At 47.2% G+C, this 27,667-nt stretch overlaps 1 protein-coding gene across 13 annotated transcripts; it reads right to left on the minus strand.

Moving 5' to 3' along the window:
• Positions 1-620: 620 nt before the first annotated feature.
• On the minus strand, positions 621-27,537 carry PRPSAP1 (phosphoribosyl pyrophosphate synthetase associated protein 1). 13 transcript variants are annotated; one of them, XM_066332046.1, is made up of 13 exons: positions 25,150-25,284; positions 23,600-23,750; positions 23,196-23,304; positions 19,125-19,221; positions 17,318-17,370; positions 15,585-15,651; positions 11,022-11,194; positions 10,497-10,612; positions 9,746-9,801; positions 9,096-9,241; positions 3,112-3,182; positions 2,295-2,441; positions 621-1,698 (listed from the first exon to the last, which is right to left on the minus strand). In XM_066332046.1, the coding sequence occupies exons 4-13, from the start codon at positions 19,175-19,177 to the stop codon at positions 1,540-1,542; spliced, it is 1,041 nt and encodes a 346-aa protein (XP_066188143.1). In that variant the 5' UTR covers positions 19,178-19,221; positions 23,196-23,304; positions 23,600-23,750; positions 25,150-25,284; the 3' UTR covers positions 621-1,539. The 13 variants fall into 13 exon arrangements, with proteins under 13 accessions (XP_066188143.1, XP_066188145.1, XP_066188144.1 ...); XM_066332048.1 differs by lacking the exon at positions 19,125-19,221 and adding an exon at positions 22,260-22,315; XM_066332047.1 differs by lacking the exon at positions 23,600-23,750 and having other exon boundaries at positions 25,150-25,282.
• Positions 27,538-27,667: the final 130 nt, after the last annotated feature.

Consider the following 27,667-nt stretch of genomic DNA (forward strand, 5'->3'; position numbering starts at 1 on the left):
CTCTGTGGTAGTTTGAAAATGCAGGAAAACCCATCAACAGCCTTGATACCTCATCCAGTCCTGGACATCCCTCATGGAATTTGGCGTGGAGGTTTAATCCATGCTGGATACTGAAGGTGGTCCAAGCACTCCATGCCAAGATCTGTTTGTTTGCCCGGTGTTCAAGGCTTGTCTTGCTTAGTCACTGCTGTCCCCTTGGCACATTTTAGATGTTGGAGTGGAATAGAAGGGTGTAGAATAAGGATAACCAAAACTAAACAACTAAACATTTCCTGTGCTGTTGAAACAACTGCTTCCAGCAGCTTTTATTTGTTCCTCACATCAGCAGACTAGTGGTGTAGGTTTTTCTGGAGTGTATTTGTCTCATCAAGAGGAAAGATCAGTTTAAGAGAGTTTATCCTTTTATCATGCTGGAGACAAAGCCCTCCACATGCATTTTGTGCTGCTTCCTTAAGTGTCCCCTCCACCCAAAAATTAATGTCAGTCAAGAAAGAAGCCAGTCCTACTCCCCCATGGAAGAAGGCTGCAAGCTGCCAAGTGAGCCTTGTCACAGCAACAGCCCCACTGAATAGACACAGCAGCTCTTCAGAGGGCACAGGATTCACAGGAAGCACCAAAGCTGAAAAATCTTACACTTTTTATTGCAGGTTCAGTGTTAGTGTTTTGGAGAGCACAGCTGCATTAGAAGCAGATATTGTTCCAACTTCCCTTCCCCATAAAACTCTGCCACAAACCCAGCCCCAGGCAACTCCAAAAATCGAGCCTGGTTTTGCAGTGCAGACAAGTGTTCCAGTGAGGACCAAGACCCTCACGTGACTCATCACTGAAGAGCAATAACGATCCAAAGCACACAAAATGAAAAGGCCAACACATTAACTAGCATTTCCTGCTCTGCTGGGACACACACGTGAGCCTGTTCCCAGCTCCCTGACCCCGGGATGGGAGCAGCCCTGCCAATGGGTTGCCCTAAGCTGTCCTTTCAGGATGTTCCGCTAACTTAGTTTTGATGAAAGTCCCTGCTCTGCTGTGCAGGAGAGGAGAGGCCACTGAGCTGGCACGGAGCTGCTGTTGGCTCAGCTCTGCCACCAGCACAGCCTGAACATTCCCTTCCGTGTTCTGGGGCAAGATATAGGCAGAAACAACACTAAAGGCTGCTCTCATTGCCCAGCAATGAACAGTCTCTGTTCCCTTCTCACAAGCTGACAGCTACTTCTGTTTAGCTTTTCTTTCCACTCCACAAGGCAAGAGATAACACACTAAAAAAAAATCATTAAAGGAACTTAAAAATTCAACACCACCTCATTTCTCCATCTCTCTTAATTAAGGTGTAATCCCCCCCCACTGCCAGTGGCCCCTTCTATTCACTTGTAAAGTGCTGGTCAGGTTGATTTTTTTTCTATTAGATCTCATGGCTCAAGACCCTGAAAACCTCAACGCTCCTACAAAAATAAACAGTTGTGTTATGCCTATGTTTAATGGTATTGCCTTTCCATGCAGATTTCCTTGTCTTGTGGAATCCAGGATGGGGCAGGCTCAGCTCTAATCATCGACAGTGATGTTGCGGAAGAGATAGGCCATGGACTCGCCGTTGTGGATCCGCCGGATGGCTTCCGACAGGATCAAACTGATATCCACAGTCTTTATCTTGGGGCACTGCAGCTTCTGCACCTCGTGAGGAACAGTGTTGGTCACCACCACCTACGGAGGACAAGAAAGGAAAGGAAGTTGTGCTGCTGGTACATTCACTCTCCCTGAGCAGCCCCCCTGGACTGACTCCAGGAGGGATGTGTACTGCTGTTTCACAGTTCAGGGGGAGAAATCCTTGCGTATCAGGAAAAAAGATTAAAATAAATGCTCTCCCCTCTGTAACAGTCTGTTGAGGGGGCCAACATAACCAGCGCTCTCCAATAGGCTGATGGGTCCATTCAGATCACAAGATCTACTACTAAGGTTTGAAATCCTGTCCTCTTCATGTACCAGCAGCCCCTGACCAGCTGGGGGAGAGGGGCTGCACAGTGAGATGGCAGCCACACAGCCCCAGCTGCAGGGAGGGAAGTGTCCAGGCAGGGATGACTAATATTTGCATTAGGGAAAAAACACACTCAGAGAAGCAGATCTGATCTGAGCAAGTATTAATCACACACACACTTCTTTTTTTTCTGTTGTTCCACTGAAGAAACAGCTAACTGAGAGCACCTGATTAGATGAGTAATTCCAGACATGAGCTACGTGCCATAGGAAGGACATCAATTTGTGAGGTTTGGTGCAGTCTGGAGAGCAGAGAGCAGACTCACCTCATCAATGGAGGATTCCTCTATGAGACGGGGAGCATCTGCTGACAGGAGCCCATGAGTAGCCATCACAAAAATCTTGTAGGCTCCACGCTCTTTCAGGATCTCTGCAGCAGCTACAAAGCTTTCTACATCATCGATGATGTCATCCTGAGCAGAAACAGAAACAACACCAAAACCAGAAGTTTAAAGAGCCTGCAGGGCAGGAGTGGATCTTGCAGGGTACTGCAGCTTTGGCCATGCACACAGACGAAAAATAGAATCCCTGTCTACTTCAGCTGCTGATGAGGACAGCCATGTGCATGACTAATCTGTGAATGCTATTTCCCTGGTTTAATGACCCTTTTGCTAGTGTGGAGAACAAATGTTGTGTCTTGGAAACAAATCAGTCCCTGCACATGCACTTGCAGTTTATCGTCAGCAAGATGTATTTTTTCATGGGGTAGGAGCTGCATGCTGATTACTTACACTGCAGCATGGCATAGCAAGTAAGAGAGGCTTGGCAAGTTTTTGGTTTGTTTGGGGTTTTTTAACACTTCAGGAGTTTTCTCTGTGTGCCCTGGATTCATTCATTACTTGCAGACATCTGACACTTAGGATCAAGGCAGCAAGGAGATTTTAGGACTTAAACAGCTGAAGTGCAAAAGATTTACAACAGAAAGTTGAAATAGCTAAAGTCACCAGAACTACTGGAGAAAAGAGTGTCTAAAAAACATGTTCCCACTCTATCCCAGCCATCCCTTCAACCCCCAGGGATAGAACAGCTGAAGCAAAGATGCTGTGAGGAAGCCCCCCCAACCTGTTCCCCTCACACTCATACCACAATGATGGCAATTCTTCCTCCAACATCTCCAACCACAGTTATTGGCGGTTTCTCCTTGGCCATCATCACTACAGAAAGAGGGAAAAAAAGAGTCCAGGTGAGTCAAGTTTGAGTCAAACCCCAACAGTTCCACCACACAAGAGGCTGAATCATTAAACATCTTACATTGGTGCAGACACAGATGCGCTTTACACGATCCTGACACCCACCTAAGTAAGAAGCCCTCATTAACCATCCTTCTTCTCCTCAAATAAACAGTACTGCTGCATAAAGAGGAAATTCTGTTTCTGTGGGAATTTTGTACTGACCTCAGAAACAGAAAGCAATTCCAACTCTAATAGACCCCTGTGCAAAGAGTTATAAATCAGCACCTGGTTTATGGACAATATAAGTGACCTGCTCTGTGCTCCAGCACAGGACTTGAAAAAGGGTCCATTCCATAACTGGGAACAACAAATGGGCTTTTCCAAGTAGCACCTTTTAAAGGGCAGGTGCTTTACAAGGTGCAATTTTCACCTCTTGGACTCAGTAAATCATCTGTAGGATCAGAGACTTGCACTGCAGCTCATTTGCTTTCTCCCATCACCAAACACAGAGGGGTCTTTGAGAGGGTGTAAGAACCTTAATACCACCTGCTCAGGCAAAGAAAGCTTAAGGAAGTTTGCAGAAGCAAATTTGCTGATTATATTTTAAGTGGATTAATGGAAAGAGTAGGGTAAAATCCAGCTGAAACTCAGTTCAACAAGGTCAGTGCAAGCAGCAATTGGATCAAAGGATACACTGACAAGCTGTGCTACCTGGCACACAGTGAAGAGATGTACTGGGAAATAAGGTTCCATTCCCTCCTGACACTACTTTTGCACTGACAGGATTCATGCAAAGCCACATCCTGATGAAATTCCAGTAGCATCATAAAAATACCAGATATCTGAACTAAGATGCACTGAGAGTGTCCAGATGTAACACAGCCTTCAGATTTACATCAAACAGCAACCAACCTCCAGTACAGGCCAGGGACTTGGTGTCCATCTGCCAAACCTCTCACTTGTCATGGGGTGCTGGTACAAAAACTTCCAGCATGGAAAGAACACTGTGGTGGGCAGACACGTGTCAACAGGTGACAACCTGGGCTGATCTAACCACTGAAGCCAAGAGGCACCTTCAGCATTTTGTAACACTTACCTGGCCCACCTCCACACCCCACACCCCTATTCTGTACTCTCCATAGTGAGTGCAAGGTGTCCTACCAAGGCATTTGGTGCCCCCTGTTTTGTAAGCTCAGGTCTTGGCAGGATTCTGGCTGTAGAGGCTTCTCAAGTGCCTCAAGGATTTCAGACACAGCAAGGGTTTTCTCTTTTAGGATGATCCACTTCAATGTAATACCTGAGCAGCAGAACACAAGCCATTGCCCACCAAAAAGCCTGTCTGAATATTGTTCTCGCTCTCCTCATCAAAAAAGTCTTACATTAAACTCCCCATCCTGCACAGCAGGATGATCCAGTACTACTCCCATATCTCATCAGTGCCTGGGAATGCTTAGAGTGCAAGCACAGGTGGGTGAATGAGTCACACTGAGAGATATGATGAAAGCAATTATAAGGACCACAACTTCGAAGATTCTTGTGTAGAGCTGCTCTTCACATCCATGACCTACTCCACAGGCTGAATTTCCATAAACCTACCAAAACTGTATAAAAGGTGTAATTCTGTTTTGCCCAAAGTCCCATCACTCATTGCCAGGTTTTGCAGTTAAACTCACTGCTACCTTGGGCTGAAGAGTTAATCAACAGCTCTTCATGGCACAGATTCCTCAGCCTCCCTTGCATGGTTATTTCTGAGTCTCCTATCAAATGCAAAATCATGTCTAAATCCTGAAGGAAAAATATTCTTATGAGAAGGAAGATTATTTGTAATAAATGAAGATTAAGCACCACAAGATATAAGCAGATCATAAATTTCAGTTACAGGCACTACTGACCTGCTTAGATTAGTTATGAGTTTACTATCTAGTCTGGGCAGAAAAGAGCTCCTGGTGGGAGCAGTGAAGTATCAAAAGGATTCCACCTGGCTGCCATCCCAGCCTCCCTGTGTATCCACTGATGAGTGCCATCTCTGTTTACAACAGCCAGGTCAGGGGAAACTTTTCTACATAAATGGTGAACAGGCCTGGGGAGCTGAAATTCAGCACTATTTTACTCACAGAGATACGGACTTTCAGCAAATCAGTACCCTTCTACTCCATGAAAGAAGCAGACACATTCCTTGCTATGCTTAAAGGCTAACATGGCAACCAGCAACATTAGCAGTGCTTTGCATCTCTGTCTGTTTTTTAAAAGCTGTATTTCCATTTTGGTTTATTTTTAAAGAATGGTAGGCAACGTGTCGACCTACCCGGATCTTAAAGAGATGTTCTCCCTTTTCCTTGTTCAATATTCTCTGCAAAAAAAAGAAAAAAAAAATTGCAAGCCAAAGATCTACCCACAACCACATCAAATCTTAACTGCTCCAAGGTGATGAGAGTCTACACAAGGGTTAGTGCAGCCAGCTTCTTCTTCAAAATCTTTGGACATATCAAGATGTGCAAGTCAGAACTGCTAGGAGGAGGTGCCTTGAAAAATGATTCAGATAATCAAGAACATTTTCCTCCCAGACACAAACCCTCTATGTTTGTAGACATAAGAGGGTAACAGAAATAAGCCATGGTGGTACTTTTGCCTGGTGTAACCTCTTGGATCATGTACAAGTTTGGGTTAAAGAGTTGCTGACATTTTCTGGAGAGGAAGAAAAGATGCTTGTGGTATCTGTAGCTTCTGAGGGGGAAAAATAAAAGAGAAAAAACTAGACCAACCACCATATGTTATAAAACAAGAATATCAAAGAACACTTTCATTCAGATGTACACAATATACACCAAAGTACCGTATGTTAAAGGCAGGATCACTGGCACTAAAAAAAGAACATTCCCAGGTGTGTAAACATCTTGCTTTAATTAAGTGGTCAAAAACGGGTTAAGAAACACTAAAATAAATTCTGCTTGGAGCTGACAGTGCGAATTAAAGTGACAATCACCAAGAAATATAATGCTGCATTTACAACAGAGCCTGGGAGCAAAAGGCTGCTCAAGAATGAACTGTTTTGTGTAGAGATAACCTTGGAAGGACCGAAAACATCCCTGTGCCCAGCCTAAACACAGACAAGATGGGGGTAGGGAAGTAGGAACAGACCTATGGTCACTCCAGTTTTTCCTTCAAACTCCCTTTGTGCAGTTTGCTGGACTCCGGGAATCAAGCAGACCATTATCTCTGTGTAAAGTACTGAATTCCACAGCCACTGAAACGATTTAACAGATGGTGCTCCACTCTTTTTCTCGAGGAAACATGCAAAGAGTCCTCATGCATTTGTTAAGGCACAGCCCCGAGCCAGCTGCAAGCTCTGAGACACAAAAGCACACAATCAAAGGGAATAACCTTGGAGTGACATCCTGTCTCCACGGCTCTGATTTCAGGGGCTGCAGTGATGTGGGCTCTTGCTGCCACTCAAGCGCAGCATTTTAAGTGCAATTAGAAGCACCTCTGGCATTTTTCTGTTGTGGCTCCCTACGAATCACAACATCACATCAGGCCACACTCGCAGGACAATAAATAAGCCATTACACTGCCTAGCACTCATTAATTAGAGGCACATGATCCCTGCTAGAACAGGGGGAGAAGGTGCATGCCAGGACGCAGGAGCCTGGCCAATTCCCGGGGAAGCCCATGGAGAATGGCACAAAGCACGAGCCTTCCCGGTGGGGCTCTGGGGCTGCTCTGGGGCTGCTCCTAGACACAGGTTTCACCTCTCCTGGCTCTAACACAACTGCCTGGAGCTTCAATTGCCAAGTCTGGGATGCTCCACACTGATCTGGTTCTAGCCCAGAGTGGGATGCTCCATAAGAAGTCTCAGTTGCTCCCCAGGAACGGCCCCAACCTTCTCTCTGCCAGGCCCAGTTTTGGTTGCTGAGCCAGGCTAACTCACAGAACGCTTCTGTTTTGACAGTCGGAGGGTTTGGGGACAGTTTTGGTGTCAGGAACATCAAGTTCTGAGCAGCAGCACGTGTCTGACCTTTCACAACCAAGCGCACTGCTGAACCCTGCTACACTCTGTCCTCACAGCTTTCTTCACCAGGAAGGGAGAGCTGAACGAGGGTTTGGAATTATGTGACATTTGAGGTGTGAAGATACTTTTCAAATGACTGAATTAGACAAGAAACAAGGCACAGCAGAGAGGGTCAACACAGACACTTGCAGCATTGCCATCCTAGCTGCACTTTCACCTCTGTCTGGCAGAGACTGACACAACTAGAATGCACAGACTGCTTTTAGACAGGGATAACCTCAGAATTCGGCATCTCCAGAACCCTGATCACTTAAAACCGGGTATCTCTCAGGTTAGAAAACAGCAGAGAAAAGCAACTTCTACTCAGAGTTTTGGACAATTTTGCCCTACAATCCATCCCATGACAGAGAGCTGCCAAGCCACAGCTTGACTGTTTTACACTGTGCCTTAGGGACGCTGGCATGTAAGGTCATTGGTCAAGTGCCGAGTTGTGCAGCAGAAGATAAATAAGAAAGTGGTGATACACAGCAAATTAGTTCGTGTTTGGATAGCTGAGGACTGAAAACAGTTTTCCATTGGATTTGTAACTAAACTAGACAAGGGCACATTTCTGTATGAGCAACCATTTACAGGGCTCTCCAGCAGCACAACCTTCCACAGTTGAGCTTCTTTGAAGTGACATGGCTGGAAATAAAAATACAATCACATCAATTCCTCTGTAGCAGACAAATGTCAGCTACTGATATGCTGGAGGACAGCAGCCTTCAGAATAGGAGGGGAAGGAGATAGTGAAGAATAACCATGCAAATTCCTGCTTTCTTGGACAGGCATGAAAAAAAAAAAAATCCCTAGTCAGAAGGAGAAAAATAAAGTCCCAAACCTCATTGCCAAACCCCACCTGCCCCCCAAGGCCCAAGAGGAGTTTCACCAGCAACAAAAGCACTGTTTAACTGATTGCATTCCAGTGAGACAACTGGGGTGACGTAAAATGCCTGCAGTCTTACTTGCCTCTCCTCCACAAGCTGCCCATAAACTGGTTGGATGTTCTCCCTGAATTTCCAAAGATTAGATGATTATCAGTAGCCCAAACCACTGCTGGTGTTGCCACACAGAGCAGCATACAGCCTTTCCCACGGGCACTTCTCAGGCACCTTCCTGCTCCAATTTCTGTCCTACCACCATCTGCCTAGAAAGCTAAATCCTCCCAAAAGAGAGCTGGATTTTGATTGTGCTGTTGTTATTTGACTGCTGCAGGAATACAAGCAATCCTGAGGAAGGCATTTCCCAGAATACAAGTTTCCTCTTTTTCTTTTGCTCTCTGCTCCCAAATCAATGGCAAGAGCTCAGGAAGCAGGTCAACAATGCTCTTGGAGAACCTATTCACCCCAGCCACATAAATATCAGAACCATGTCAAAACAGACATTGGACTATGATCACCTGGGTGTCAAAGTGAAGAAAATTTCCAGTAACAATGGCTGCAGAGAAGGGAAGACAAAGAGCCTCCCCTCCCCAAAGGAGCCAACAGCTTGTCTCAGTGGTTATTATCTCATTACTTACACCTTTACATCTCCCTTTTTATATCAGCTCAATGAATTCTATTACTGAACACTGTAAAAGCACCACCTTTATCAGAGGCTTGTCAGTGTAACACTATGCAGCAGGCACAGCCAAGGAGAAAATACTGATGGCTCTGCATGGCCACAAAGAATTAAACAAAACCCTTCCCGTGATTCTCCCACAACTCACTTATATCAATATTTCCATGAAAAAAATTCCACTGGTCTGCCTTTAGGTTGGTTAGACTCACACAGATAAACCAACAGAAACTTCCCACCAAACTTTCCTTTTTTTCCCCTCAAAGGTAAGCACAGAAGCTTGATCTTACATGGCAGCTCCAGGCCAGGATGCACAGTTGCATTTTTGAGCATCGGAGGGGAGTGACGCCCGTCATCCATGTCCTGCTCTGTGCACTGAGCCTCCCCATGGATCACTGCCAGCCCCAGCCGCAGCCTCTCGGCGTAGGACTGAGCCCTGCAAGACAAAAACAGCCTCTCAGGAAGATGCTGGGCTGATGCAGCTTCACAGCCCACTACAGCAAGTCTCTCCCAGACCAACAGCAAGCAAAGGCTGCACCTCTGTGGCTGTTCCTCTGCAGGAAACCTCACTGGAAGTGACTCTTCATTCCTCATTAATATCCCAAAGCCCACTCTACCCCTTGGCTCCACCACAGGGTCTCCTGTGTTCCTCCACATGTGAAATGCTTTCTGAGATGGTCAGGCACTGCTGAAACTCTGGCAGCAAGTCTGACCCCAGGTGAACAATTGCAGTGAGACCACCAGAGTTTACTCCCATGGGGGTGGGAATACAAAGTTCAGCTGCCTATCTGCACCACATCTATCCCATTTCCAGCCACAAAGGAATTACGACCAGATTGTCAATCCATCTGCCACCCTCCCAAACTTTCCCTGGTATATTTCCCACCAGCTCAGGTATTTTCCAATTAACTTTTAACCAGCTAGCAAAGCATCCATTTACCTTTTAGCAGCACCAGGAGATTTGGCTACAATAACTGCATTTCTGTAATCTGGAATCTAGATGTGATAAAAAGTTAATTAATTTAAAAAAGACCTTCTTGCTAGGAAGTAACTGGCTTGATATATAGCTGAATGATTTCACCCATCCTCCTCCCCAGAACCAAATTTTCATTCCATGACAAGAAACTAGAGAGGCAACTGCACTTGCTCCCAACACCAGTATTTGTGTATTCTGCAAAGGCAGGAATGTTCACTATGTTTAACCCTCCCCATATGGGGAATCCTTGCTCTCACCATGTGGGAACAGATCATCACCTTTTGCACGTGGAGAATAAAACCTCCGTGCCCTGCTCCCAGCCCTGCTGTGCTCAGCACTCCTACACTCAGCCCAAGACAAAGTCTCTCAATAATTCAGAGCAGTCAGAAATCCAGCACAGCACAAAGGGAGGGGGGAAGCAGTTTAACAGGATATCAGGGGTGATTAGAGGAGCACAAGTAGCATCTCTCAAACGACACTAACTCCACAGAGAGCAAGCTCCTCTCCTGCTCAAGCTGCAGTTCAGTTTCTATCCAATGAGAGAAGTGTAACATCTTTCCATGAAACATGCAATAAGTACCCCCTGAGAAAGAATTCATTAACAGGATTGACCTAGACTGACACCACCACCTCTACTTAAGCAGAGGCCCAGTGCTGCCATCACATTAAAATGAATTCAGACAAGTTGATATACAGAGAACTAGAGTAACCTCACTTCTTCTTGTATATACTGAAGCAAGAAAGGGGACGCTCTCAGGTTGTCCACTGGAAAGCTGAAGAAGCCTTGGATTTCCTTTTGATGAAGGTCCATAGTGATAATGTGTGTTAAACCTAAGGGGGAAAAGAGACAACAATTTATTGAAAATATTCCCAGGTGGCTGGAGCTCCTTCAACACCTCCATTCTCCAGGCTGTTTTAGCTATTACTCAAACTATTATGCCACGTAATAAAATAATCATAAACAGATTAACACAGAAAGTTCTACAGACATAATGAGGAATAGGCATGTGATGCCACAGCACTGGGCTGACACTGTATTTCACTATAACATTTGTAGGCCATTTCCCCAGGTGCAAGTTACAAAGAAACACAAGAAAGCTGAAGAAAATTAACTCCTCCAGTGTGGCTCAAGATCTCAGCAACACATCCCCACATCAAACAGGAGAATGGAAGGACAGATGACCTCTGGGAGGCCCAGCAGCACCAAACCTGCCATGCTGCTGCTCCCTGGGACACTCACCTGCCTTGGCAAGCATTGAAGCCAGCAGCTTGCAGACTATGGAGCCCCTCTTCCTCATTTTGCTCTGTTTGCTGTAGGGGAAGTAGGGGATGACCCCAATGATGTTCCTGGCACAGGAAGTCTTCAATGCATAGGCCATGATCAGCAGCTCCATGACAGCAGTGTTCACATCTCTAGGAGGTTTGAACACAATTCCAAATATTAGCAGGTGTTTTTCCAATGCAACTCCTTTTCCATTTATACCCAGACCACCCCTCTCCAAAATTCCACACAAATAATGCTCCATCTCAGGCTAATGTATGCCAGACCCAGACTGCAGCCATACAGCTCCTTCCACCATGCCACAACAAATTACAATCAACTCTTAAACATACAGGACACAACACTAGCACTCAAGAGCTGTGGACTGGAATTTGATTTAATATTCCAACATAAGGTGTATGATGATTTCCCTCCATCTTCTGACAAAAAAAGGCTTTGTATAGAATTTAGTTGGGAACAAATGTCACTTGATACAGTGCAATTTGAAATAAAATGTTCTCTTAAAGAAGCAGCACACATGCAGCCAACACATCTTCATCCACATTGTATTTCTTAGGGTATTTCCCTCTTTAACAGTATAAGGCAGGTTATTTTTCCTGCCTTAAGAAAATACTGCAATTGGAGCAGTACAAACTCCAGACATAGCACTTTGGTGGAGGTCAGCATCTCCACACTCTAGTGTATTTAGAGGTGGAAGGAACAACAGCACAGAAAATGCTAAAGGACTGTTTCTTGAAAGAAAAAAACAACCCAACAAAAAAGTAACATAGGCAGAGGAATCATGGAATATGCTGAGTTTGAAGGGCTCCATTAGGATCACGAGAACAATTCCTGGACCTGCACAGGACACCTCAACAATCCCATTTTGACCCTGAGAGTGTTGCCCAAGTGCACCTTGAACTCAGACAGGTTTGGTGCTGTGACCACTTCCCTGGAGAGCCTGCTTCAGTGCTTGACCACCCTCTGGGTGAAAAACCTTTTCTTGATATCAACCTGAACCTCCTCTGACTCAGCTTCGTTCTGTTTCCTTGAGTCCTGTCACTGGTCATGAGACTGGAATATCCCATTTACAGTTTGCTCCCCCACAAGGACTGGAGTGCCCCAGTAGGAGTGTATTATTTAGCATTTTAATTAATTTTGGGATAGGGAAAAAAGCTAAGCCCTTAGTTCCCCTTTAGTTCTTAAGACCAACACCAAAAGACACTGTCTGCATCACCACAGACTGACACAAGAACTTTTGGGAACAGAAGAGCACGTGCTTCAGATGGCAGGACAGGCACCCCTGGAAACACAGACCCCCTGTGCCTGGGGGTTTCCATCAGGGAGAGCTCTCAGGGACACACCACATCCATCCCCAGGAGGATGGGCAGGAGGGCAGTGCTGGAGTGGCTCAGCTGTGCAGCCCATGGTGACAGGGCAGGGGCTGACTGGGCCATCTCTCCACACAGTAGCAGAGGAGTAAACAGAGCAGCCTAAGCTCTGCAGAGCTTTCTGGACATTACCCAGACATTGCTCAGGCTCTGAGACAGCCACTAGAGACAGCTTCTCCAGAGACATGACCCATGACAAACCTCTGACCATTTCCATTTCCTCACTGCTCTCCCTTCCTCTGGAAATTAACCTCCACTTGTGCCTCTTCTTTTGTGAGCTCTGGGTCTCTGCTGTCCTGCTGGCCCTGCCAGTCCGTGCACACAATGCCATTTACACACAAGAAAGCTTTGTTGGCTCTGGAGCACCCAGCCAAGAATTACATAAAACACAGCCCCCTGCCACACATGACAACGCGCAAACAAAGAACTGTTTCTTCCCTTTGGTGATTTAGCTGTGCCAGTGGGGCTGTGAGAGAAGAAAAAGATGCTACTATCAGTGTCATATAAAACCAAAGTGGTCAAACTAAAGCCTATTTAAAGTTCATCTGAGAAACTTAGTCTTTTTCATCATTATTTTTCAACTTACTCTTTGAAAGTACATGCATATTCACTTGGAAAGCAGATAGAGAACAAGACTGCGACTTCAAAAGGCACCAGCAGTTCTGGTGCTGATGCAGGACACCAGTAGCCATACTGCTGGAGAAGTTATTCAAGGAGGGTACTTCTCCCAGTATGCAAGCAGGATCCCAAGCTGGGCTTGGGGAAGCTCCGGCAGAGCAGCTGGCACAGGGACTAGGCACAGGGGATGTGTCTGTCCTTCCAGCAGAGCCCAGGGTGGGAGGGCTGAGATGGCTTCATGGTGAGCCATCACTGATCTGCTCCTCTGCAAGGGGCACAGACCCCAACCAAGGGCACCAGCTGGAGAAAAATGACATTGGTGGAGGAATCCCAGCCCCAGCATCTCCAAAACAGGTACCCAAGAGAGCATCCCAGGCTCCTTGCTGCCCTCCCCATCTCTGGCCTTGAAGCCGTCCTCAGTTAGTTACTGCTGGGAGGGCTGAGCCAAGACCTCACACAGGGGCTGGCAGCTCATTACCAGGACACTCAGAGACAGCTCAGCTATCCCCCACACCGACCTTACCACCCCAGAGCCTCCCCTGCTGCTCCTTATCTCTGTGGGGGCCATCCCTGGATACCCCTGCTCTGGAGCAAACGCCTTATGTGACACTGTCCATAGACTTTGCAACAATCAGCACCAACACTGGGCACTAAAAGGCTCCTTCTGCCTTTAGGGTATCACAAAATCACCAACTCCTTTGTTTTTCTACCACCTAAACATCAGCTATTTGATTTTCCCTCACGCAAATGCTAGTCACGCACCAGTCTTGGATGGTAACTGTCCTTGTCACCTTTTTTTTGTTTGTGTTACAGCTTTTATGACAGAGAGCCTGTATCCTGTCCTCTCTGTGCATTTAAGATGCAAACTGAATTCACACTGCAGCAGAACAAGATTGTTTCTCTCTCTACTAACAAGTCCTAACATTTTCTTTTCAAACCACTACTGACTGTAGAAGTCCTAGTCCTAAATTATTCCACACAGTTGTTGTTTTGACTCTCCTGAACAGCTCCCTGAAACCCACTGCAAAACTGAGATGTCCTTGAACCTGTCCTCTCTAGCAATGCAGCAAGGCACAGCTGCAGTTTAGGAATGAAAGATGATTTGGCTGCACAACACTGGCTCCTCACCTGGAGGGCTTGAACATTCCGGCTAAAAAAGATCCATTTCTTGGCCCAAAACAAGGAATTCAGTTAATGGAAGAACAAGGGGATCAACAAGTCAAAACCAAAGGGGAGGTCTTGCCCTCCCAAAACCCTTCCTGTCCCTAACGCTCCGAGTTAGCTCTCTCTGACCACTTGATTTGTTTCATGTTTACACAGTGCTCAGTTACAAGTTATTTCAAGAGAACTCCTTCACAAGGGACAACAGAACGACACCATTCACCCGAAACATAATCCTACAGCAGGAGATTTTCATCTTGCAGAGATTTAGTTGCTCCCTGAGGGAGGAAACACTTGGGGCATGTCTCTGGAGAGAGATGAGCCCCAGGAAAATGCTTCTGCCTGCAAGAGGAATTCCAGAAGCGAGTAAGCTGGTCTAGTAGTCCTACTGATTTCTTTACAACAGGCCAAGCATTTCACAGAGGAAATGAACTTGAATTCTCAGTGGGCTCTATTTCTTTGGCAAGCAAGGAAATATCCTGTGTCCAGGCAATTCTTCTCCCTGCTATTTTTGAGCTACAATTGAGCTCTGCTAACTTACTACTTCTTGTGATCTCCAAAATCTGAGCAGAATTCGGTAACCTGGAAAAAGCTATCAGAACAGGAATATCCTTGTTTTGTTAATATCAATACCTCATCTCTGAAAACAGCACCTCCCCTACCCACAGTAGATCAATTTGCAGTTACCATTTATTTGTAGGCTCCCTTCCTATCATCATCCTAGTGCTGTCCCATTACTCTCCCTGAGCCAGCAAGGTTCCTGGGTTTACAGATGGTTTTCTAGCTCCCTGTTTACTTGTGGCACTTCTCTTACTTCAAGCCTAGAACAGCCCAAAATAAAACCCAAAAAGGCCCACCATCATCAATAACTGTAGAAGTACAGGAGGGAGGCTATGGGCCTCCACCTGAGCTCAGTTTCACATTACTACAGCAAAAGGGGAAGAGTAATCCAGCCTGCAATGAAAGCAGCAGCTGCTGTTTGATGCTGGCTGTGTTGCTTGGTGGCTGGGAGACAGGGGAAATCACCCACCCTGGGATAGGAATGCCAGTCAGAAATCACCCAACAGCTGAGCCTGAAAGGCCACCAACACACAGACCAGGGATGTTTCAGTGCAAACCATCAGTCACTCCTGCTCCTGCCTCAAGTGACACACTCCAGCTATTTGATGGGAAGCATCTCAGTGTTCACTCAATCCCCTGGGAATGTTAACAGCTTAACACTACGTGAGGCCTTAAATCTAAGTCAGAGCAATGACAACACTGCATGAGTCCCACTGGTTATTGTGCTGGTTTACAGCCAGCAAACCACTGAACCATCTGCTGATCCATCAAAGCCCATCCCAGGTGCAAAACTGAACCACAAGTGCCTCACCTGGGGATTGTCTGTATGATGAAGATATCCTGTCCACGGACAGACTCTTTTATTTCAACTCTTGTTTCTGAAAAGGATGGAAAGCAGAGTCAGGTTTTTTTTCCAAACATCAGGTTGACAGTGACAACACAGCATGTCATAGCAGCAACCTTGACCCCTGGTCAGGGCAGATGAGGATTTGCTCCTCTGCCCTTTGTGCATGCACATATACAGATGAGCCAAGTGAATTTTCCAAAAACTGAGCCTGTGTAGAGCTGGCATGACATACCAGCGAGTTAGCTGTATTTACAAAGCAAAAGCAGACTGAATATCTGTTTTTTTACAGAATTTAGAATTTTAGAATTTAGAATTTTAAAATTTAGAAGACGATTTCCCAACTCTCAATGAGAAATCTTTTTCACGCTTCCACGGAGTGCTGAGAGCTGTCAACAACACATTCATTAGTGAGCAATTAACCACCCGAGGCAGAACAACCTTCACTACTTCCAAGAAGGTAACTCAGCACTTTCTGCACTTTGCTCTTTCACAGCTTACCATGGGATCAGCTCCATGCTGGCTGGAGAGCTCAAGGCAACACCAGCAGCACTGAGTTCAGAGCAAGAACTCCCCAGTTTCACTATCAAGGTCAAGACATTTTAACTGACACAGGCTGGAAGTCTGGGTCTCTGCTGAGCACCAATCCTATGGTCCCTGACTCAAATGCAGAAGCTGAGTCCCAAGCAGCTCTGCAAAGCCAAGGTAATGACTCCCGGTTTCCCAAGGTGCCTGCCTTAGCCACTCGTTTCCCACACAGTCATAACCCAGAGGACAGGGGTAAGGAAAAGGAGAGAAACAGCTCCTCAGCTATGGAATTCCAAGTCTAATTGCCTTGCCCTGGCAGTGACCCTACAGGACTCTGCTGAGAGCAGACTGATTTGCTGTGCAGCAATGAAAAACGACTTCAGACCTCACAGCAAGCAACCTGATTTAAAATCAACCCCAAAGGGCAGTGAGCTCTCCTGGGCAGGAATGCACCAGCCAGCCCAACCAAACCACAGCAGCTCTCCCACTGCGAGGCCCATTCGGGCTACAACAGCAGCAGCAGCACTACCCAAATCCTCCATCCCTTCCTCTAATCTGTAGCAGCTCTTTGGTCCTAATCTCTCTTGCAAACAAGGTAGCAGAGGTCTTGAACCACTAAATCACTCTTGGCCACAGAACTCTGCTGGTCAATATCCTTGTGTTTTAGCCCAGCATCTGAAAATGGACACTTGCAGAGTGTTAACCTCCTTAAAAACAAAAGCAACCTCTGAGAGTCATTTTCCCCAGCACAGCAACGAATTTGCCCTTTTAAAAGCAAGGACAGCTGTAAATTCTGTGTGGCAGAGAAGGGCAGAAATAAAGCAATAATTTAAAGGTTCACAAAGCAGACATTGAAAAAGCAGGGCATTAATTTTAAACCTGGAGATGTTTTGCTCAGCATAGGAGCATAAAAGATTTGGCAGCAGCTAAAAGCTGAGGCAAGACTCCAGAGGAGAGTTTGCAGGTAAGCAAACAAACAAGATAACCAGGGAAAACAAGGAACACGTTTAATTGCCTTGTCCAAGGTCAGACATGGAGGTTTAGCACTGCCAGGAGCAGCAGTAACAGCACAGCTGAATCACTGCACTTCTTAGGCAGGTCTGGCCAATGGAGTTAGCCAGCATTTCTAAGATCACCTCAAAATAGTTGCAAACAGTAGAGATTTCTCTCACCTCCATTGGTTTCCTGGTACACCACAGATTTCCCCAGCTCAGCACCGAGACGCCTGCAAAGAAAGAAAGGATGTTAGAAATGGAGGAATGCAGCAGTCTGTGCTGCAAAGCAGGGACTGGACCACGTTACACACCACCAAAACACAGCACTGCCCAGGAGGGAGCTGAGTGAGCCAGCCAGGCTGCAGAGCTACATCATCCCCTTCTCTGGGGGTCTCCTTCCTTCTGATGTCCCTGAGAGGGCCCTGGCACACACCACTCTGCAGCAGGTCACTGCTGTACCCAAGGCCTGTGTCACTGACCACAGGCTGTGACTCCTGATGGCAAAGGACATCCCAATGCCCCCTTGGGCAGGTTTGACATGCAGCTAGAGTTGAATGATTTACTCCAACTCAATTAACGGCACCTGAGTCACATCTTTTTTACTCCCACCTCTTTTCCTTTTTTTCTCCTTGAACTTTCCTTCTGAAATAACTCAAATGATTAATGAGATTTTAACTTTTTTATTTTTCCAAATTACTCCTTCCTTTTCTCAAGTAACAGATCTACAACACTCATCACAACAAAGATTAGTCATCCTCCTTCTCTTTTTAATTTCTTCCTTACAGAACAAAGACTCACTTTGAAGAGCATTTTAAAAGGCTCCAAAACGCAGACTTTTCCCTCAGGTGACACTTCAGTATTTAACTGTATTGACAAGAAATCCATTAGTAAGTACTTAAAGGCATTTGTGCTTTAACCCAGAGCCTCAGATGTGAGACCCTGCACCAGTGAGATGCCTGGGCCACATGAGATGGAGCCAGGACAATTCCCTCCTCTCCCAGGATCTGCTCTGTGGCCATGGCCACACAATGCATTAGGAAAGTTTATGCCTTTATGAAATATACCTTTGTTCACCACGCTGATTATGGCAGCAGTTTCTTGTCTGCACTTGTACTGTATTTACTTGGATATGTGCCAAAATTCTGCAGATCAGGACTAAACCTAAATAGAAGAGTCCGTATCTTCCTGGTTTTCTTTCTGGTCTACAGCCTCCAGCAGCTGGTCTCACTCCACTTACCTTACCTTATCCTTACACTCTAACTCGGCCTTGCACTTCAGTTGGCACAAAGATCTGTGCTTTCAGAAGTGAAAGAGCAACACAGCCTGACCCTGGCATGCTTCTGTCCCATCAGCAACTGCAGGGCTCAGCTGTGAGCCAAAGCTGGAGGTCCCAGCTAGAAGCTGGCCTGGAGAGTGTGCCTGGGACAGCTGAGATAACAGACACTCGGATGCCATGGGATGTGTTTGCTTAGCTGGCTCCTAAGCACGTCTCTGGCACAAACACCCTCCCCACTGAGTGTCTGGCAGCACGTTTTGCAATGGCTGGGCTTGGTGACTAAACTGTCACCTCGAGAGCTGGACGTGCCAGACTGTCACCAGCCCTGCTCGGGTACCAATTGCAGCATCACCCTGCAGCCCAGGCCAGACAAGTCTCACAAATCTCTAACTGGGCTCCTTTCAGCCCAGCTGGGTTAAAACTTGCAGCTGCAATGCAAAAGCATCCTCAGTACCTTCAGTATCTTGAAAAAAGAGCTGGCAGCTGGTCAAGTAAAAGCAACCCTGGGCACCTCAGGGACAGACCGACACCAGAGGTGAGTTTTGCAGGTGGGATCTTGCTGTCCTGATGAGGATAGTCTGGGATTTGCAACCACCAAGCTTAGTCCTAGTCACTGCTAAGGCAGCCAAGTCCAAACAAGCTCAGAAACATACACACACATCCACCCACCCCAGAGCAGTGTGTGGTGGGAAATGTTTAATGACTCACACTTGTTCCTCCACAACTGCATAGCAAGTCTTGCAAGTTCCCCTTGGAGGCATGTGCGCCCTTACTTCACTGCAGACAGCACAATCCTCCCTCAGCACTGGGGGGAAAAAAAAACCATTGGAGAGACTGTGCAAGTGCTAAGTCAGCGCTGAATCTCATGGCAGGAAAGAAAGATTCAAAAGCAGTCCAGTCAGACTCATCTCAGCAAAACATCCCTTGGAAGGTGGCACTTTCAGTGCTAAGTGGTGGCAAAGAAAGCCATATTTGTGGTGCTCAAGGGGAAATGTTCTCATGTTGTACTAGGGGAGGTTTAGATTAGATGTTAGGAAACATTTCTTCCCTGAAAGGTTTGTCAAGCCTTGGAACACATTGCCCAGAGAAGTGGTGGAGTCACCATCCTTGGAGGGATTTAAAAGACATGTAGATGTGGCACATGGGGATATGGTTTAGTGGTGGCTTTGGCAGAGCTGGGTTAACAGCTGTGCTCAGTCTTCAAGGTCTTTTCCAACTTCATGATGTGGCCAGCAGAAACCAGACCAAATGGTCTCCTACTCAGCATACAGCAGCAATGCAGTTTGTGTGCTGCTGGAACAAGAAATCTCAAGTGCAAGTTTGTTCCCTCACAGCAAGAGGGACACTAAAACAGCTTGGCTTGGGGCACTAAAACAGCTCAGTTGTCTAACCTGGGTGCAGGGAGCAGCAGAAGAGAGGACAGAGATGCCAACTTAGAGAAATGAGCGGCTCTGGTCAGACAGTAAATCCCGGCTCTGTTCCAACTATTGACTGCAAGTAAACAAGAGCAGTGGATAAGAGATAAAACTGCCCATGAAAGTCCCAGATCAGCCCTGCCTGCAGCGCTCCAGAGTCCCAGGAGCCACAGGCACAGCAGGATCCACAGGCAGCTCCCCCACAGCAGCTGAGGTATGTGCACCCCAGGGGGACACCTTGCACCAAGGCCCTTCCTGGAGGCTTTGGTTAGACAAGATATCAGCCAGAGAGAGAGTCTGATAAATCTTGGCTGACTCAAGGACAATAAAGAGGGGACTGTTGGTACAACTCCTGCTGTAAAGCACCAAATTCCAGAGGACTTTTATCAAAAGGGATATTTGCATGGAAGTCAAGGGCAGGGCACAGCCTTATTGACCACACAGCCTGGCAGCAGCCAGAGTTCAAAGATAAATTTCCCCTTCCTATTACCTCTCTCCTGTTTTCTTTTCCATCCAAACTCTTTTCTCTCAAAATCTCCATCCCAAAGCTCCCAACTGGTTGTAGCTTTAGGAGATAGAGGAATTGAACTGACAGCAAGAACTGTTTTCATCCAGCTCCAGGACTAAAAGCATAATCACATGAACCTGGACTACCACAGTTACTGATCACTCATCTGCAGACACAGGCAGACCTACCCCAGGACAGAGAAGGTGCCACTGCAGGTAACCCAGACCACACAGCCAGCAGAGATAAAGCTGCTTCTGGGAAAAATAACACTTCAGGTCCTGCAGATAAATCACATCTCCAAGCAAAATGAGCTGCTATCCTCACACCAGCTCCATCACTAATCCAACTCCTCTGAGACATGATAGCATCTAAGAGAAAAAAACCCTCTTTGTGGCTTTAAAAGCCCTACTCAGAGCAATTGGCCAGTAAAAATTCCTATTGATCTGGAATCTCTGTAAACACTGCCCAGGAGGGATGATCTAACTTTCTGCAGTCTCAAAACATGCCAAGAGGATATTAAGCTGTGAATACAAAAGTGTTTATAAAACCTTTTTCAAATTCACATCTAAATGCAAACAGCTCAGGACTCACCTATAGATTCATGAGGAAGTGACACACTGCAGTATTTTAGGAAACACTGTGAGGCTCTATCAGACTGTATTTTAAAATGCTCCACTGAAGACTGTCAAAAACCACAGTACCAGGCTCTCAAGACAAAGGGCAGCCAAAGAGACTCAACATTCAGCTGAATCAAATTTCAAGGGGCAAATGTACTCACAGTATTTTGTGCTATCAGAGCCTGTTTCAGTGCCACTGAGAAGTGCCCTCAGCCCAGGCTGTGTTTTCTTCTCCTCCTCTGTGACCAGAATCCAAGACATTTGTCAGGTTACATCCACAGGGAACTTCTGGCCAGTTCACAGCACACACATTCAATTTGAAGAGAAATCTGCACACAAAGCTCTTAATTACAGTATCTTATTTTGGCAATAACCTCTTCATGATAAATACTTTCCCTGGTGTCAGCTCTGCAAACTCCCTACTCTCCCCACATCTATGGACTCCAGGAACCAGTGCAGACTCAGAAGCTGGAGCAGAGGACAGAGGGTCTGTGCTGTGCCTGACTGTGACCAAATCAAGCCACAGCCTGACTCTGAATTGCTTTTCAAACTTTGGCAAATCTTTAAATAAAGATCAGTCATGCTCCAGCCAGCACAATGGCAGCTCTGCAGTGCACTTCCTAATCCCCCAGTACAAGGAGAGCCAGGAAAGGGAAAGGGAATGGCAGCTTCCTGGATACAATCTGTTTAGATATCCTTAAAAGTATCTGAGCTCTCCTTTGCCTCTCTCCATCCACCCAGCACGACTGGATATTTGAAGAAAAGTCCCTACTGCTCATCTACCACTGGAATCACTTGTTTCAGCCACACCAAAGCCATGCAGCCCAACTACCAGCAAATACCAGGCAGATCTTCCTCTATTCCTACCAGCCCACCCCTGGTAAAGGAACTTCCCCTAAAGCTGTGCTGGCCTGCACAGAAAGCTCCACATGAGCCCAGCCTGCTCAGCCACATTCTGTGCTCTACCTAAACTGCACAGAGATGCTCTGACTCCACTCTGCCACCCTCTCATGTACTGGCAAGATGACCTAAAGAAAACATTTCCTACCAAAAATCCTCCTTCAGCTGAGGCAGGCTGCTGCAAGTCCCCTGAATGTACTGTCTTCATCCAAAGCAGGGCTCACCTCCCACCCACAGAAACCACCACCCTGGGTTTGGCATTGTGACCCAGCTCCCTGCAGCCAGAGGTCACAAATCCCCCTGTTTTTCTAAATCAATGTTGTTTAGGCTCATGGCAATGCTTTATCTTCAGATCATCAGCATTTTCCACGCTGCGAACTGAGTGAATCTCTGGAATACTCACATCCACAGTTGGCAGTGAGGCAGTATCACATCCCACATCACAGAGCTGCAGGAGCACTGGGGAGGCATTAGCAAGATTCAATCACCAACCCCCTCCAAGCCAAACACATAAGCAGTGAGTAGAATGTAATATTTGTACCTGCTGAGCCAAGCACTGCAGTTACAGTGAGATCTGAATGCATCTGTTGGATTAAAGATCAGAAAGACTCCCTAGATCTCCCTCTCCCCAGCAGCACACAGGCCTATTAGGGACCAGCACTGGTCACAGAAATTATCTTTCTCCCCTGAAAATGCAGCTGGTAATCAGGTGCCAAGTGTCCTAATTAAAGCAAGAGTTTTCTTTCCATCATGGAAAGAATTCAAAACATAATAATCATCATTCTCAATTTATAAGAGAAAAGTAAATACGTGGGTTTATTTATGTTGCAGTGGCGCTGAATCTAAGAACATCATAATTATTTCAAGTTTCACAAGGTCCTCGTAATCTCCTCTCCCTGGCAGTCACTACTATCAACTAAAGCTCTGAAAACCTAAAGTGAAAGTAAGACTGACCATTAGTCACTGTCCCATAACTAGAGAATGCTCAAGAGGAATCATGAAGATCAGAACTGTGCCAGAACATGATGCTCAGAGCCTGAAACAAAAGTAGCTCTGGACGTTTTGCAGTAAAAAAAGCAAGGAGATAAATCAGGTGTCTGAAAGCTGCTCAGCATCACACTGCTCCTTTCCAGGCTTGAGATTTTAAAAAGAGTAAGTCAGAACTACTCAAGTAGAGATGTTAAGCTCATACCTACAGCTAAAGAACAGAGCCCAGATGGACAGGCATCTCAAGAGGCCCTCCTAATATTGAGTGTTGTTTTAAAGTTCTTTTACTACTTTTACTCAAGGTCATAAAAAAACTTTAAAAAGAACGCACAATATTAGAGGACAGACTCACCCTTGTAAGATTGCTCCAACTCTATTTAAAGGTGCAACTGACCTCCCCAGCAAAGAACAGGCTGGGATGTGAGACGGGGGAAAGGCAGCAGCCACGCATCTTTTGCAATCTGAAAGAACAAGGGATGTGTTACAGATCAGTTGAAACAGCCCTTAAGCTCCTAAGGGAAGGCAGTGCAAAACCACTGCACTAGATGCCAAAAATACCTTTAATTTTTTTACTGTGGGCAAATCTGTACTGTGAACAGATCCAGATTTTGCACCCACAACAAAGGCAAATGTCCTTAAGTCTCAGTTAAGCAGCAGCTGGGTGTCACAGGGCTCATGCCACCACCAGAGTATCCAACATCCCACTGATGGCAGAGCCAAGGGAAAAACCCCATATTGCCCCTATTAGAAATTTACTTGGTGAGAGATCAAGGAGGGAGCCAGGAGGTCATTCTGGACCCAGATCCTGCTTCTTTCCCCCCCAGAGCATCCTTGGGATAACATCAGCACATCATCCCAGCCAGCGCCATAGCCTGGGGAAGCCTCTCTGTGTCTCTTCTCATTTCATCTTTAAAAAGAAGAGAGTTATTTTTAAGACAAAGAGCAAGGAAGAAGCATTGCCCGTTTGCTCCTCCAGTCCTGAGAACTCAGAACTAGTCCCCAGGGGAATTCTGTTGTGCTGTGTTGATGCAATAGGACAAGCCCTGTAAAACTCTGTCCCATCTGCTGCAGCAAAACTTACTTTTTTATAGAGAGATACATCAGTTTCAGAGTTCAGTGAAGGGAAAGTGGAACAGAACTGACCAAATATAGCAAGAACACATAAGCCAAAAAAAAGAAAAAAAAAAGGCTTTCCACTACCAAACACAAGGATTTTCCTCCTAGCCTCACACTTAAAGAAGTCCATCACTATTATCCAACACACCTCCCAGCCAAACAGCCAAGTCAGCTCCGTGGAGATAATCTGTGCTAAGGATTGAACACTGTTTATTAAGTGAGCAGGACAAACAAAGTGTGCTTGCAGTTTAAGGTGGCAGCACACCTCTACTTAAGTCCTACTTCCAGTTTAAGCACACCCTTGGAGATGGGAATGGGACAGCAGATGCCTAGCAAGGATAACTGAGGGGCTGTCAGCTGCAGCAGGCAAACAAGCACTGAGACCCCTCGATTTTGGGATCAGCTGCCTATAAACTGTAGCTGAGAAACAACATAAAGAAAATCCGGATCCTGTTCTAAGATGACAGCCTGATACACAGATGTCCTCCTCAGAATAGTCCCTTCATATGGGACTGCCCCAATTTGAACCAAACACACTCAACCCCGAAGTTCAAGTGCTGGGGGAAACTCAGAGCTCGGTGCACCAAGAGCCTCATTTTGGGGGCAGCTGTCACACCCTTCGCTCAGCAGGACCCAGCGCATCCATCCGGGACAAGACAAGGTCAAACTCTGCCTAAATTGATGGGCTGAAGAAAACGAGGCAGACTTTTACCCTATACCAAACAGCACAGGCTGCCCAGCTCTCCCAAACCCACTCTGGTCAGTGCAAGGTGCTGTGCCGAAGCGCTCATGGACACTCCCCTCGCCCCAGGCACCGAAGCTTTTGGGAAAACAAGGTCAGGAGCCAGAGAAAGTTTTGAGCATCTCCCAAAACTGCTAAAACCGCTTTTCTGAGGTTTGTCCAGGCAAGTTTCACCTCCTTTCTCCCCAGAAGTAACAGCTTTTGCTGTAGCCCAGCCTTTCCAGCAGTGAAATGGGCGTCCAAGGGAGAAAGCGGCGGGTCCATTCCCATCGCTGGGGCAGGCAGAGCTGGTGAAGATTCCCAGTGCAAAATCTCCACAAAGGTGTTCGCAGGAGACGCCTTGGGAAAGTGGGGGAATGCCAGAAGCTTCTCCAGCCGCTTGGGAGGGCTCCTGCCTGCGCCGGGGAGCGATGGGGGAGAAAGAAACTTGAAAGAGAAGGCAACTTACTCCGTGATCTTCTTCGCCAGCTCGGTGGAGGCTGCGGTGGAGTTGGCCGAGAAGACCCGGTAGCCACTTCTGGCCGCGTTCATCGCCAAAGAGTCATGCGACCCCCGCGGAGCTCGAAAGTGAGAAAAAACAGATTTATAAGGCAACAACAGCTTCCGTGGCATCCTTTTCTTTCCTCTCCGCCGGGATCACCGCCCCTTAAGGGGTGGGGAGGAGGAGGGCAAAGAGGAGGGTGGGGACCCTTCCGCTACCTATGGATTTGCCGGTCCATGCCTACGGCAGAGTATGAAAGGGAAGGTGGAAATTACGATTATTCAAATAAAATGGAGTAGCAGCTACCCTAGGGAGTAGAGGGGTAGACAGGCAACGGGGAACCCCACCCCACGCCCACACAGCGGCCCCTCATGCAGCAGGGGAGAGAGGACCCCAAAATGAGGGGCGGCAGCAAGGCGGAGAGCGGCTCGCTTGGCTGGAGGAGGTGCGGGTGAGCTGAGGGAGAAAAGCTGGGGGAGTTCTCTATGATGCAGCAGGGCTGAACCGAGGTCTCCGTGGCGGGACAGGGAGTCCCTGTGAAAGGGGGAGGTCTTTGGGGCGGACTGTCCCACGCCGTTCCCCTCACCCAGCGCAGCGAGTTCTGCCACCCGGCCAGAGCGCCGCTCCCTCCGCCGCCATCTTCTCGGCGGGACGAGCCCGCCCCCGCCGCCATCTTAGGTGAGGGCACCGCCGCCACCCTCCCCCGTGTCGGCGTCCCCTCAGCGCCCGCCCGAACCGCGCCTGTACCTCGGCGGGACGGCGGCAGAAACGTCACCCCTCAGAGGATAAGTACGCTTCCCGCTGCCCCAGAGCGGCTCGCAGCGTGGCCGTCTCCGCTCCTGCCCGGCGGTGAGGGGCGCGGGGTGTCGGCGGTGGCCGAAGTGCCCGTGCCGAAGATGGCGGCGGGGGAAACGGAAGCGCGGCGGCGGCGGCGGCGCTCTGGCCCCGCTCTGAGGCGGAGGCGCCGGGAGGATCCGCCCGGGCCGCGGCTGCCGCGCCTTTCTCCCGAGGGAACGCTCCGTGCCCGGCGCTCCGCTGTCCGCTCTGGAATCCTCACGGGTACACGCATTCGGTGGCTTAGTTAAACAAGGAAAGTTCAGCTCCTCCTCTGGCAGAGCGCTGGGCTGACCTTTCCATGCACTCAGTGTGTGCTTATATATAACATTTATAATAAATTAAATCTATTAAGGCGTATATTATTATATAAATAATATACACTTTTATCGAGAAAATACATGGCACATGTAAAATATTAAATATATAACATAATATGTAGAGTACATATCACATATAATATGCATATTATATAAATGTGTGTAGTAATTGTATAGAAAATATATGTTGTATGCTATATATGTTATATGCATAGAATATATATCTTGATATATCTGAAGGGAAGGTGAAACTTGGCTAAACGAAAAAAGATATATGTAGGTATTTGCATTTTAAATTTTTTTGTATATGTACAATATATGTCTGAGCCTTGGCAGCTGGGAAAATGATGGAAGGTGACAACAGTGTCTGGATCCATCCTCTGTGATCAGGATGGATCAGAGCACCCCACAGTGCACCAGAAATGAGGGTATATGACAGAAATTATGTATCGCAGGGAAGGCAAACTGCATTAATTTAATCACCAGCATCGCCCCACATCATCCCCTGGGGGGAGAGGTTTTTCCTGGCAGTTGTCTAAGTTGCTGTGCAATACCATCATCCCTTGGCCTGTGTCAGCTGGGAGTGAGGGAGGAGGAGGCCAGGTGGGCTTTGTTCAGGACATGGATGAGGTTCCCCTCCGTGACCCAGTGGCTTTCCAGCTGCTCCAGCACGTGACAGCCACGGTGCCTTCAGCAGTGACTCCCTGTCACAGACTCAGCTGGGAGCTGCAGCACTGTCATCAGCCCCCTTGCACTGACACTTCATTAAACGTTGTCTCTCTCAAACATCCTCAAGGCAAACGAGACAGAATTGTCTGTGTCCCCTCTGTATGCCAGCACTGCCCAAGGACCAGGATGGAGAGTTTTATCTCCTTCCACCACACATCCTCCCATACCTTACCTATTCCTGCAGTTCCAGCCCCACATCTCCTTCCTGCTGTGCTTCTTGCAGGTCCAAAATTTGTGCCTTGTCAGAGCAGGGGCTATTCCAGCTCAACTCCCACATCCTGGCTCATTCCCCCGAGGCGAGGTGAGAGCTGACAGCATCAGCTGCCCAAGTTCACTCTGAGCAGGCAGCACAGCCAGGTGTGGGATTCTGATCAGTACTTCACATTGGCATCATCCTGAGATGAATCCACAACATTTATCAGCTAGAGAGCCCAAACACCCCTCCTGGGCCCCCTGAGCCCAGGCTGAGAGCAGTCACTCCTCACAAGTTGCTGTTTTTGTCCTTCAAAAAATTTGGTGGGAGCCAGACTTTTTGTGATGTAGGAAGCTGGCTGCTTCCCAAAGACCCTCCTGCACCCACCAGAGCAATGGCTGTTCCCAGA

This window comes from Sylvia atricapilla, chromosome 18, assembly GCF_009819655.1.
Source record: "Sylvia atricapilla isolate bSylAtr1 chromosome 18, bSylAtr1.pri, whole genome shotgun sequence".
NCBI lineage: Eukaryota > Metazoa > Chordata > Aves > Passeriformes > Sylviidae > Sylvia > Sylvia atricapilla.